The 13,268-nt window shown below is 41.4% G+C and overlaps 2 protein-coding genes across 3 annotated transcripts in view; one reads left to right on the top strand and one right to left on the bottom strand.

Annotated features, from left to right (window-relative positions):
- The window catches only part of rpl38 (ribosomal protein L38), a 1,167,099-nt gene that overhangs the window by 74,209 nt on the left and 1,079,622 nt on the right, over positions 1–13,268 (top strand). The window lies entirely within an intron of this gene.
- The window catches only part of si:ch211-216b21.2 (heparan sulfate glucosamine 3-O-sulfotransferase 3A1), a 41,122-nt gene continuing 28,303 nt past the window's right edge, over positions 450–13,268 (bottom strand). The window contains exon 2 of the mRNA XM_022191355.2: positions 450–3,024. Within this exon, the coding sequence (XP_022047047.2) occupies positions 2,403–3,024 (622 nt within the window). The 3' untranslated portion in view covers positions 450–2,402. The remainder of the gene's footprint in view (positions 3,025–13,268) is intronic.

Raw genomic sequence — 13,268 nt, 5'->3', positions numbered from 1 at the left:
CCTCATTGCTAATGTCTGGATGAACAGTTGCTTCGCTTGTCATGTGCAAACTAATTGCATTTTCCAAGCCAAGAAATCCGAGAGTGCCACTCCAGCTTCCTTGCAAATATTCCCCCAAAAAGCTTGTACCTGCCTCTTCAGGATGCTAAAGAGCTGCCAGTACACCCAAAATACGGCCGTCAGACTGCAGTCGTCTCGTAAAATCCTCAGCGCCTTCTTTGACACTCTGCCCTGGAGGCTGGACAGAGATAAGCAGAGACAATGTGTGAAGGTGTAACGGAGGAGATAGAGGAGAGGAGCACCCAGGGAGCGATTCTGCAGGAAGCTGAGCTCGTTAGATGCGTGAGCAGCACTGCGATGACTTCACCGTTTGGTCCTCTGCGTTTTCCTGTTGCTTACAATTTTGAGCCTGAATCACCGCCTTGATGAACAGAAAAGAAATCAAGGCGTACATAGAACATCTTTTATTGAAGGAGTGCCTTAAAAATCCCAACAACTTTTAGAAAGCAACAGTCAGAACAGCACAGTTAGATTGGTTACATAACCCCCAACCCTCAAAAAAAAAAATCCTATTTTAGCTTCTTTTCTGATGCCCACACCAAAAAAAAGAGAAAAACACTGATTGTGTATCTTTTGAGGCACATCTGCTTTCAGAAAGTGGCTCACGATACAAGTTGACAGAAACTAGGAACACAACCCGGCCATTGTTCTCATGCTGTCTGGGTTTAAAGCAGACTTCCACACACATTCTGCCTTCAGGCAAGGAAGGAAGACCAGTGACATCAAGTGTATTTAACTCAGAAGGAGGCATGTCGAGGAAATTTCAGTCACGATTCAGGGAAGCCGCCCCCATTTTTGGAGGTCTTTTCACTCCACCACCAAACAGGGAGTTCTATCTTTTGCCTGTAGCTTCATTAACTTAAGGTGGGAAACGACCCTTGAAATAACAAAGATCTAACTGGAAACAAGTTTTCTCATGTCCCACTCATTCATGTATAGTAAATACATCCTGAAACACCTGAAATTAAAGTGAGGATAACATGTTTTTAGTAGAAAACAAACTCTAAAGGCATGGCGAGCATAATAACGGGAAATAATCGCTGAGGTGTTATTGAAAATACATACATACTGCTTGTGTATTTCTTGAATAAATACATTTCAAAAATACATATATTTTTATCTTTTCATGTTTTTTTTTTTTTGCTAGAAAAATGTTGAAATTCCAAAGCAGCTATGTATGTTCAGAATATGGCATTAAACATCGCTCAGTTTTTATCAAAAGCCGCCTTGTGATTTCACCCGCCGTCTTCGAGAAGCAACTGCATAATTTCTGTTCCACCGCCAAGGACTTTTAAACAGAAAAAAATAGAAACATCAGATAGTGCAGGGAGATATGATGCAAATCCTTCAACAACTCAATCCTTTTTTCTGAAGAAAACATCTCAATAAGCATGGATTAGAGGCAGCTCTGACGATGGGAAATGTAACAAAGAAATATTGCATATCTGAGGAGAGATTTTTCTCTCCTGTAACGGCTGCATATTGCTTAGGGTTAGTGCTGAGCATGGAGGGAAAAAGATAGAAAACTCATAAAACTAAGATGAAGGTTTATGAGAATTGAGTCAAAAGTCACAAATTATGAGAATAAAGTACTAATTTTATGAGAAAACGCAAAATATTTTGAATACAGTTTCTAAATGACAGGACAGAATAAATTAATTACTGCAATATTAAGAAAAAATTTCAGATTTTGGCAAAATAGTGTTAATATTATGATATCAGCACGATACTGCAATATTAGGGAAAAATGTGAGATATTTTGGCAAAAAAATTACCAATATTTTGACATTAAACACAACATTCTCCTGTTTATGATTTATATTATTTTATACATAAATATCTTTATGCTCAGAACTTTATAATAAAACTGCAATAGTGTGAAAAATATAAATATTATGATAATAATAATATTATGTGCACTATGCTGAAAATTTGAACAAATTGAACAACAAAAGCAAAAAAATAAATCATTATTAAACCAGAATGAAGTTTCAAAAGTCTTTTAAATTATATAAAAGATTTCATATTTCAAAAATAAAACCAAAATATTATATCAGGTAGATTAGATGAGGTTTAAATGGTTAATTATAAGCCTGAGCTCTACCCCCATTCTCACAAAAATATGCAGTGAGATTATTCATTAACGTTTTTTGCCAAAATATCAATTTTTCCTGATTTTAAAAAATAAACATTATTTGTTTTGAATGTTGTTAGGACCATATTAATGTAATTCTAACTTTATTCTCATAATAATCCAACTTTGTTCCCCAAAGATCAGTATTTCTTTCTGTCGAGCGAGGCCCTCCAATTAAAGATTTCGGGTATCAAAGAGAAAAACACATTCAGTCATCCCAGCCAAAGAAGCGTCCAGTCATCTGGTAGAACTTCATGTTGAAGGGCCTGTAGAAGTCCCGTAGCCTCTGCACCACCTCGGGGTCAATGTTGGGATGGGTGCGCCCTTTGGTTTTCCCCAGGCAGTGAGGCTTGCTGCTGCCCTCCGCTTTCTTGAGGCACGGGAATCCCTTGGTCTGGTTAAAGTAGAAGTGTTTGTCCGTGATGATCCTCTTGAGGCCTAAGAAGTCCTGCACCCGGCCCAGCTCTCCGGCCGGGTCGCTGATCAGACGCTCGCCGCTCACGAACAAGATCTGGTCCATGGGGAAGTACTGCAGCCAGTTGTCCAGGTGCTTGGCGTAGATGCCGATCTGGATGGCGCTCCACGACGTGTCGATGAGCCCCGTAGTCCTGTTTTTGAAGGTGAGGCTCTCAAAAGAGGGAATGTCGGGCTTCTTGGACAGCGTCTGCGTGTAGTCCGAGATGGCTCTGGTGACCGGGTCCCTCACCACCACGATTAACTTGGTGTCCCGGGACATGGCGGAGATCCTCGCCGGAGCCTCTCTGGTCACAAAGTAGCTGGGGGTTTTCTCCATGGTGATCTGGCCCTCTAGGGTCTTCGGCATCAGCTCCCTGGAGGAAGAAAGAGAAAAAGGAAGTGAGATATTTATTTGACCTGAACTTCTGAGAGAAACACAATGAGCAATTGTCACAGTTATACGAGCGCTCCTACTTCAATAAACGGTACGACTGGATGAACTCCGGCTAAGTCATCAGAAACTTTGGATCCAATCAATAAAGAATAACACTGGAAACGGTTTGTTTGCAGTAGTTTATTTATTTCATTCCTAGCATGTGTGACCAAATGTTGATCGGCAGTTTTGGCAGCGGCACGACTCTGAATTGTAAAGAAATGTTATGAAACCCAGAGAGACGCTCCCTTGGGTGCATTTGACTGAGGCACAAAGAGATGAATGTCAGCCTCTATACCTGTACTTACGGTAGTGACAGTAAATTATTAAAACTCGAGCCTCTTTCTGCATCTTGTCTTCCAGTTTTTGCACTCCATGATAAAGGAACATAGGAGATAAAGGTCGTTTTTGTTAAGTTGAAACCAAATAATTAACCTTTTTTCCTCACAAATTGTACTTGTAATTTCTCAGCATGTTTATTTGAGGCATGATTTGGCGAATTCCCGTGTTTGTAGACTGATATTCTAAATATCACACTGGAGCCGTCCCCGTGATCACATTTAGTTGTAGATTTAAATTCGTCTCAGCCCATTTTTCTTGCCCTTTTCTTTCATTCCACCCCTCTACTTGCACTCCTCTTCCTCCACTTTGCTCCTGCCCGGCCGCCTTCAGGACAGTGACCTTAAGCAAAGCGGTAAAAGCAGCCCATGAATGATTAACATGGCCTCCCTCTACCATTTAGAGTCTCTGCAGAATACGGCTTTAAAATTCACCAAAGTACAGAATGCAAGCGTCAATTATTCATCTGCTTGGCTGGTGCTGCTTAGAGCGAGGACTCTGGCACCGGCTAAGTGGCCCAAGCTTCTCCCAAGGAAGTTTGCTACCTGTGACAGAACCACCAAGACCCCGAAGGGAAGGAGGTTCTCTGAAATTTTCCCAAACACTCCTCAACACTTGAATCTGTTGTTCCCAGCACATGCAGCGAAGCCCGTACGATCAAAGTGCAGCTTCCACCTGCCAGTAAGTGTCTTTTTCTGCTGTGATGGGCACCGTTCTTCTCCCTTGCTAATACGCCAGTATACAATCATGCTCCGTTTAACATACACAGCATGAAATGAGAGAGAGGGCACTGAGTTGTTTGCTGAGGCTGAGCTTTAGACAAACAAAGCTTCTTTTCTAAAAGATGCCGGCTGTCACGATGAATGCAACGGCTGGTTTCACTGAGGGCTTCACTCCAACAAGTCGTCCAAGTTTAATGACAACAGACATCGTCGGTAATTACCCACACACACACACACACACACACACACACACACACACACACACAATGACGCATACGCTGGCAGGGGGACATCTACTGCAAAAATTAAAGTCTGTGTAAAGGATATTTAGAGATTTCCTTCTAAACACATTATACGGGTCAGAAAATAACAGCTGGACGGACCAGAAACAGTGACTTGATGATGCACTGGAGCCATCCTTTGCATGACCCTTTGCTCTAACGCTGTATTGTTCTAAAAACTAGAACGCACTAGCATCAGTTTTTCTCCTGTTCGAATGTGAATTACAGTCTGTTGGCTGGCTTTGCCTTCATTCAGCAAATTCATCTTTCCAGGAAGCAGGAATTTGCAGGGCAGATCAGTCTGTATTTAAATTTTCTTTAAAAAAATAAGGTATCGGGGTGCCCAGCTGGTCTCGTCAGCTGTAGCCCCCAAACACAGCAGCCTGGGTTTGATTCCAACTCATGGCCCTTTGCTGTAGGTCTTTCTCACCATTTCTTCTCCCTACTTTCCTGTCTGTCTCTTGACTAAACCTGTCTAATAAAAAAAGCCAACAAAATAACATTTAAAAAAGCCCCAGATAAAGAAGAGGTGGGGAGCTGAGGACACGTCTCTGCATTGACCAACTTACACCAAGTAGTCTTACAGACTTTCTTCGTTGGGATTCATGAATAATCTGCTCCTATGCTGAATGGTGCCAATCTTCTGGTCATCTAGTGCCATCAGCAGCAGCACATTACCACCAGTGAAGCTTCAGTCTGCAGTCAGAAAGAGACTGTATCTACAGTGCATGTTTGTGATTTCATATCTAACCTGTCTGGATGGTTAATTTGTGTGGCTAATATATTATATTTGGGCTGGTGTGAAAACTGTCAGTCCACATCTTCATCAGACGCACAGAATATTGAACCTAGTTTAACACATTTAGTGTTTTTTAGAGCTCTGGTTGGATATGACAAAAGCTGGATTACCTTTACAAGTAAAAATGACTGGTTGAATTATGAAACAGTGATTTTCTGTGTGAAAATCCAACACTTTCTTGACCTGTCCAGTCACCCCAACATCCATGTGCAGAATTTGTGGTTCTGACAGTATCATACGACTTCTGTTCTTTGCCCCTGATGGACATGATTCCTCCAGCTGTCTGAGGGTTTGGTTTAAATTTTATTAAGTAAAGCTGTTTTTGTTCTGAAACATAGGTTTGTTTTTTGTCTGTCAGTAAGATTACCGAAAAAGTACAAAGCCGAATTTGATGAAACTTTGTGGAGACGTGGAAGAGTCCAAAAAGTTTTGTTGTGGATCCAAACCATTTTCCTTAAAACTGCAAGATAGTATTTTATATAGTGGAGGATTGAATTCTCTGCATGCTTTCTGAGACGTTAAAGTTATTCTTTTGTACCGAACAAGAATGGATGCATAAAAAAACATCTGGATGAGACTCCTTTTGTGAACTAAATTAGCCCAGAATGAATTTTGGATTGAAGTCGTGACAATACAAGTAAAAGCCATGCCAAATGAAGAATCCCCAAACTGCTATAGATTACTGCACTGAAAGCACACGCATGTCTTTGCCAGTTTTCCTCATGGTTGTCTCTGGCTTTAAAACAGCTGCCGGTTGAGCTCAGCGCACGGAGTGAAACGGATCTAAAAGCCATGAGTCAATACCTTCAGGCCAATGTCAAAACACATCCAGTCGATGCTGCTGAGTTCCTCTTTGAGGACGAGATCACGAGGTCAGCACAAGAGGGACGGGCAGGAAGGGATCGATAATAGGAGAAACAGAGCAACACAGGTGTGCCGATGTCTCGACATCTGCCGGCAGCGTTGACCGTCACCTGACCTCCAGAGTCCTCTCAGTGTCTGCGACTTCTCATGCAGCTGTGTAAAGACGGATGCGGACAACACTCCTTTCCTGTCGCATTAGCTCTGCTCCATCACACCGGGAGTCCAGAGTGAGACGGCGTCCCTACTGGTGCTTTAAAACCAGATCGATGCCGTGTGGGACTGCAGCGGCTACTAAGCTGACAAGTCAGTGATGAAAGAACACAGAGACTAATTATTGATAACCGAGGGGGATCGCAGACGCCGGCATGCTGGTAGTTCCAAGTGTCTTCCTGCCTACTCGGTCGGGATCACGCTGGTTTGGGAGCCGCTGGACTTTTCCGGAACAACTCCTTATAGTAGCGCAACTTCCCGACGCAAAAGAGAACATTATTGTGTTATGAAAAAGAAATGAGAACGTACTAAAGGAAGCATCCATATTTGATGGCGTGCGTCGAGCTTGTTCTGTGGTCGATGCACTCACAGCGGTGGTGGTGGTGGTGGTGGTGGTGGTGGGGCACTCGGGGGTGGATTTTCAGGGTCAGCGAGGTTTGCGGTACGGTGTGTTAAAGACGACATGAAGACATCCGTGTTTGGGAGTCCATGTATTGAAGTCATGAAGCACTCACGCATTCATTCTGATGTAAATTTTATAGTTATTGGAAGAATGGTTTCAGGTGCATCTGTAGAGTGCAGAGACATGAAACGGATACCGATTAAAGATCAGGCAACACTTGTTCTGGTACTTAATGAAGGCAACTGAAATGTGTAGTTTTTTATTATTGATCCAGTGATTAGTTTAATATTCCACAGATTAACCACTGCTTTATTATTAAACTTTTGGAATCCTGACATTTTACTTGCATTTTTGCTCACGCTGAGCTCATTTTTCACTACAACATAAACTCCTGCAGCTCTATGAAAACAGTCCAACCACGACTAGAAATGGAGAGAACGCAAAAATGCCCTGTGTGTAATATTACATAGTTAAAATGTCATATATCCTTAAAAAATTGAAAAAAGTGCAGTCAGCATGCACATTATCCAAGAGCTCACAGTTGTTACCAATGCTGAAATAAATATGGTGATTCTACATACTATAGATAATTGGATTTTAATTTAGTTTCCATATTTCTCTCCTTTCTGCTCTGCATAAACACTGCCTGCAGTTCAACCCAGTTCAGCTACAAAGTCTCTGAACTTTTGTCTTGTGACTGTTGGCTTTGTTCTTGGCAAATGCTGAACTGAGGCGTCTAGAATAAAGTAATTTTGACGAAATATCACAATTTCTAAGCTCGTATTTGGCTAATTTGACTGAGGGAACATCATTTTACATGTGATCTATTTAAGGACTGTTGGAAGACCTGATCAATCTTTCTTGTTTTTACTTTTTCTGGCTCTGATATCTTATTTTTTTAGGAGATTAAAATGTCTCTGGTGAATTTGGGGGTTCATCAGGTTAAATGAAAGGAACAAACTAATACAGCAGAGCTAGACAGTGTTATTGTTATTCCTCCTGCCTGTGTTACCCACAATGCAGCTTGATTGCAGACAGTTTGGTAGAAGATTTTGGTGCGTTGTCCAATAAAGTGTATATATGCAAGACAATCAGAAAGGTTAGGCTTTGACACAGTGGTGACCTTTAAGAGAAAACCTCACATTTCAAAGAACTAAGTCAATTCAGTGACTAATGCTCAACTCTCAACTTTTAAGTTTTACTTGGTGGGGGGGAAAGCTGCAAAGCACACTTGGTTTTACAGTAAGTGAACCACACTGGGGTATTTCTTTCCATTCTGCAGCAGAAGCATGCGGCGCTTTCTAATGAAACTTTACTGGCAGCGGTAGGTGATGTAACAGATGACAAACCGTCCAAGAGCAGGAGATTTACTGCAGTTCCAGATTCCACTTTGATGTCTTCATCGTGCTGCTAAAATACGACTCCCCGAGCGCGCTGATGCATGAAACACAGGCAGCGGGATCGACTCATGAAACAAGACGCAGGCCCAAAAACGAAACAAGGAACACGGCACATGAACCCTGGCTTCCCTTTAAATCAAATTCACTGCTCTGGCACGCATCGAAGTACTAGAAACTACAGAAAATATGAAGGATGACTAAGGCGTCGAGGATATGAACAAACAAACAGGTTGTGTGCATGACAGGAACATAACGCATTGTGTAGTTGGACGTCATTCCTCTCATATGGAACTAACTAGCTGCAGCAGGATGCCAGGAGTCTTTCAGGCAAACGATTCCCTATTAAAAAACCAAATCCAATGTACACAGTAACAGGCTGTACATCACTCAATGCGTCCTTTGTAAGCTTGTCTATAAAGTAACCACTTTGGAATAAAGGCCCTGACGCTTCACTGCTTTCATTTCCCTCCTGAACGGCTTTCACTTGCAAACCGCCTCAACTCTGCCCTCAGTATCCCGGCTGTGAGTCACGTCTGAGCCTCCGAATAAACCCTAAGCTCTTATTTACTGTAAATCAGGTGCACGCATAATAGGACAGCATGACATATGAATTAGCTAAAAAAAAAAAACAAGCGATCGGTTCCAAATGGGCCGTCTCCTGGTGTCATCTTTGACCTTTTTTCACAAAAAGAGGGTTTGGATCGGAGCCAGAGTCTGTCAATTGACGAGAGCTGTAAAGACAGAGAGGCAAGTGGGCATGAGTGCCGTCCACTTCTCCCCCATGAGGCCTTTGATTCATTTTTCCTCTTCCAGCGGGGAGCCCTGGCAGGCATAAATACACTCCCACAGAGCTCCCCCTGCCACCACCACCAGATAATAATCTTGTAATTGGCTCAATATTTCTGCTGTTTGCAGGCGAAGGCGAGGGCCAGCGCCGCTCACGGCGGCTCGGACTCGCCAGATATTTTCCAGGTCAGCGGATGCTAGCGGAGGTCACGGAGGAGGAGGGGGGTGATTTAGAGTAATGGCTGCTGTGCGGTGAGGGGAAAGCCCACCTCTCTGAGCCAGGAGCTTTACTGCTCTGTCAACCTTGTGCAACAACACGGCCCTTTACCTGCCCCGCGGGCTGGAATCGCTGGAATCGCTGGTAGCGCCGAAACGCATTAAGACATCCGGGAGGAAACGTATGAGGCGGGATGATGTTAGCAGAGTTCTCCGGTTAAATGTCCAAAAAACACATATGCTAGTATACAGTTATTTTTTAAAATAAGCTGAGCAAAACAGCTCTTTTCTGTAGCTGTTCTGTTTCTTTTCTTTTCATGTTTTTAAAGAGCTTATTTAACACTTTTTCCTGCATGTAAACATCTGCAAAATGACAAATCTCAAAGTCAGTGTAAAGGGACTTTTTCTCTACAATAAACACAATTTGTTAAGCACCCTAAATGCCTCGTTTAAAGTCCAGGTTGTTCTGTTGTTCCTTATCTATGTCACTGTGTCACACATTTGCATAAAGCCTGTTTAGTGGCTAGTTTGGCATAACTTCAAATGAAAAATTAGCAGCTTTCTTTTAGTCTGCTGTTATTTCCTCACTAGAATTACATCCATATACTCAGATCTGGACTTAAAGTGCGAAACAAACATTATCTTGATTTGACAGGAGCTAAAACAGAACATTGTAGTAATGTACGGTATGACAAAAATAATACGTTTTTGGAGCATTAAAGCATGCAAACATACTTTAGTGGCCTCTCAAAATCAAATGATGTAACTGTGAATGTGCACCATGTGGGCTCTGTAAACTACAGAATAATAAAGGCATCCAGGAGGAAACGTACGAGGCGGGATGATGTTCGCTGCAGATTTCTCCGGGATCCCATGGAAACACCTATGAATAACAAACTGAAAATAAACTCTAATTCACCTCTTTTGGTGTTAATCACATATTTCATTGGTTGGGAAGCGAGCAGCACAAAGTGACTGGCTTCATTAGCGGAGGCTGAGCGCTGAGAGATGCTTGCATTAGAATTCATGGATTACAGATGTGAGCTTCCTGGCATCAGGATAATCATCTGTACAGTGAGCCTGGCAGCCTCAGCCCGAAAGGATCAGGATTTTTTTGTTCCCTCTGCTGGATTTCTAATCCTCCCACACTGTCACCTTTACCTGGACACATGCACTTTACTATCCAGGAGGGAGGAGGATTTAAAACAAGACTACATGCAGGATTACTGCAGCCTGAACTGTGCAGTTTCCATCCTACCAGTCTGTCATTAATGAGACTCAGTGTACAGGAAATAATTTCCATCAGAAGGATTCATCTTGTGATTTTATATATTATTCGACCTCATGAAACAGCACAACCATGACAGGAAACAGAGAGAATACAAACACGTCTGTGCAGCCTGACACAATTAGATTATTAGAAATCATAATACAGAAAAAAATAAAGCTGAAGTTTTGTACTATTTATTTTACAAACACTTTTGAAAGTTCCCACAGATACCACTACTGGAAAAACGGTGGCTCTACATTAGGGCTGGGCGATAAATTGAATTAATTCGATTAATTCGCGTTTTTAAAACCTGACGATTTGAAAATTTGCCAAATCGTAAAATTGAGGCGAGCTTAAATATATAACAATACAGATTCTTCTTCTGCCTTTCACAACCTGTGCACTGGCGTTTGCTTCCGCCTCTCATCTCCTTCCACCAAAACACTCACCCCCCCGTCATGGCGGACAGAACAGCAGACGAAGAGTTGGTCGCCAGAAAAGGGCCTCATGTTACATCGATTATATGGAAGTGTTTCGGCTTTGACCAGACTGACACAGAGCAAACTACAGTCATGTGCAAGGTTTGCAAAAGTACTGTGAAAACCAAGAGTAGCAGCACAACTAACCTCTTTCAGCACCTCCAGCAGAGGCATCCTAAAGAATGGGAAGAGTGCTGCAGCTACGGGAGTGCAGCATGGCTAGCACTAGCCATAGCAAACAGACCGCAAAGAAACAACAAAAATCCATTAAAATCGTAATCGTCCAAGATGAATAAAATAATCGAGATTTTATTTTTTGCCATATCGCCCAGCCCTACTCTACATACTAAATATATTTAACTAATTATGTTTTTATTTTATTTTCTATCTGCTCCGAGCAAACGCTGCCTGCAGTTCAACCAAAAAGTCAGTGAATTTTTGTCAATCATGGCCTCTCAGCCGTGAGAACAAGTGCTGAATTTTTAGTTTTTTACAGCATCTGGTTGAAGACAATGGTTTATTTTTGATGAAATCTTAAACCAAACATGTAGAACATGGTCATTTTGATCAGTTTTTTTTTTTAAATTAAGCTCAGATCCATTTTTTTAGTTTCATTTTCCAGTGAAATAGCAGGTCAAAGATGTGGAGTTGAAGTAAAATAGAAAATCCAATTATTCCTTCTGTTTTTAGTTTCTGGCTCTAATAAATAAAAATGGCTCTAATAAATGTCATTTTGGAAATTTATTTAATACATGTTTTCAAATCCGCCAGTCAGTTTTGGGGTTCAGAAGGTTAATTCTTACTTTGGATCTAGACCTCATATCAGATGATTATCTTGAGTTTTATGCAAACTTGGCCTTTATTTAGTTTTTTCTCTTTATTCAGATATTTTACCCTAAAGTCAAACATTGTTTTATAGTGAAGCTCTTGTTGAATCTAATTTCATATGATGAACACCGTTTCATTCCATTCAGCTAAGACAATAACTGTCATCATACCTTGTTAAGAATGCAAAAGTTCATTTTAATCAAGCAAAAGAAAATCTCTGCACACGCTGTCCACTTTTAGCCACTTCTGACAAACTAATCCAGGGGGGATTCTCTTGGAAATACAGCACAAAATCAAAGTGGTTCATGGGAACGGTCGTCGGTGGGAAGCAATTCTGAGAGCCGAACAATTCTTAGATAAGAGAGTATTCCTGGAAAACAAAATAGGAAGACACGGTCAACTGTTTTCCTCCGGGAAATGACAAGGATTTGACAAAGAGCAAGTAGGAAGGAAAGAAACGCTGCACGACACCGGGGACACATGAGATAACGGAGTCAGCGTGGTTAAAAAAAACTGCAAAACGAATTCACTGAGAATAGCAGCTTTTAAATAACAGGAAACCGATGATTAGCTGTGTTTCAAATTAGATATGCGATATGAATGTGTTGCGTGTGGCGGCAATGTTTAGGGAGGAGAGCAGGAAATTGTACTGATAATGGAAAGATATTTTAAAAATCAAACCTATTTGTCATATTTAAAATAACTCGTTATCATTAGGAACTTGTCATTGTTAATAGAAGACAAATACAGGCGGAAAACTGCACAGAATGAAGCTTTTTGTCCTCTCTGAGGCTGAGATGAAGGGAAAAACAATAAAAGAAATGAATATAAAGTGGACTTTTTCTTAGAATTAACCCACAGCGACTGTTAGCCGTTGAAAGCATTTGAACACAGAAAAATATATTCTGGCCCGTTGCCACTGCTGTTGATCTCAGTTACAAAGTCTGGCTGCTCTTGGAAAATCAGTGTTTTTCCATACACGCTCCGATATTACAGACCTCGTAAATAATAGCCGGAAAGAAAAAAAAGATCAGACGTATGCGATCTGTTACTGAATGAAGAGTAATATTGTATCATGCGCTGTAGTAAAAACACTTTTTTTTTCGTAAAGTCTTATATTAATAAATCTCCTTGCTGGACGCTTTCCCTGCTGCTGAGCTTTGAGGCTTTCCTCCTTCTTTCCATACAACAACCACTATGCGATTTAGTAAAAAATTTATAGAGTTAGCTTTGCAGTATGTTCTTAGAAATTTGTCAACGGTATTTTTAACAGAATCCTTCCTTCTTTCTTTTTTTCCTTTCGTCCCTTGGTTGCTGAGTGTTCGGCGTTTTATTGCGTAAGGGGGGAAAAATAAGCTTTATCTTTATGGCAACCTGCTTGTGAATTATTCACCTCCTATGTAACCATGTGCAGGCTGCATTCAGGCCATCCGAAGCCTTTCAGACAGCAGCAGCTCGCTTCCAGATCCAGACTGAATATCAGAGCAGAGGAAGGTGAAGAGTGGAGGGGGTGAGAGATGAGGGACAGAAAGAGGGCAAAAATAGAAAGGAGAAAGGAAAATAGACAGAAATATCTCGTTTACAAATG

The sequence above is a fragment of the Acanthochromis polyacanthus genome, chromosome 19 (genome assembly GCF_021347895.1).
Source record: "Acanthochromis polyacanthus isolate Apoly-LR-REF ecotype Palm Island chromosome 19, KAUST_Apoly_ChrSc, whole genome shotgun sequence".
NCBI classification, from domain to species: domain Eukaryota; kingdom Metazoa; phylum Chordata; class Actinopteri; family Pomacentridae; genus Acanthochromis; species Acanthochromis polyacanthus.
Note: the sequence above shows the minus strand (reverse complement) of the source record. Positions and strands in the feature narration are given on the sequence as shown.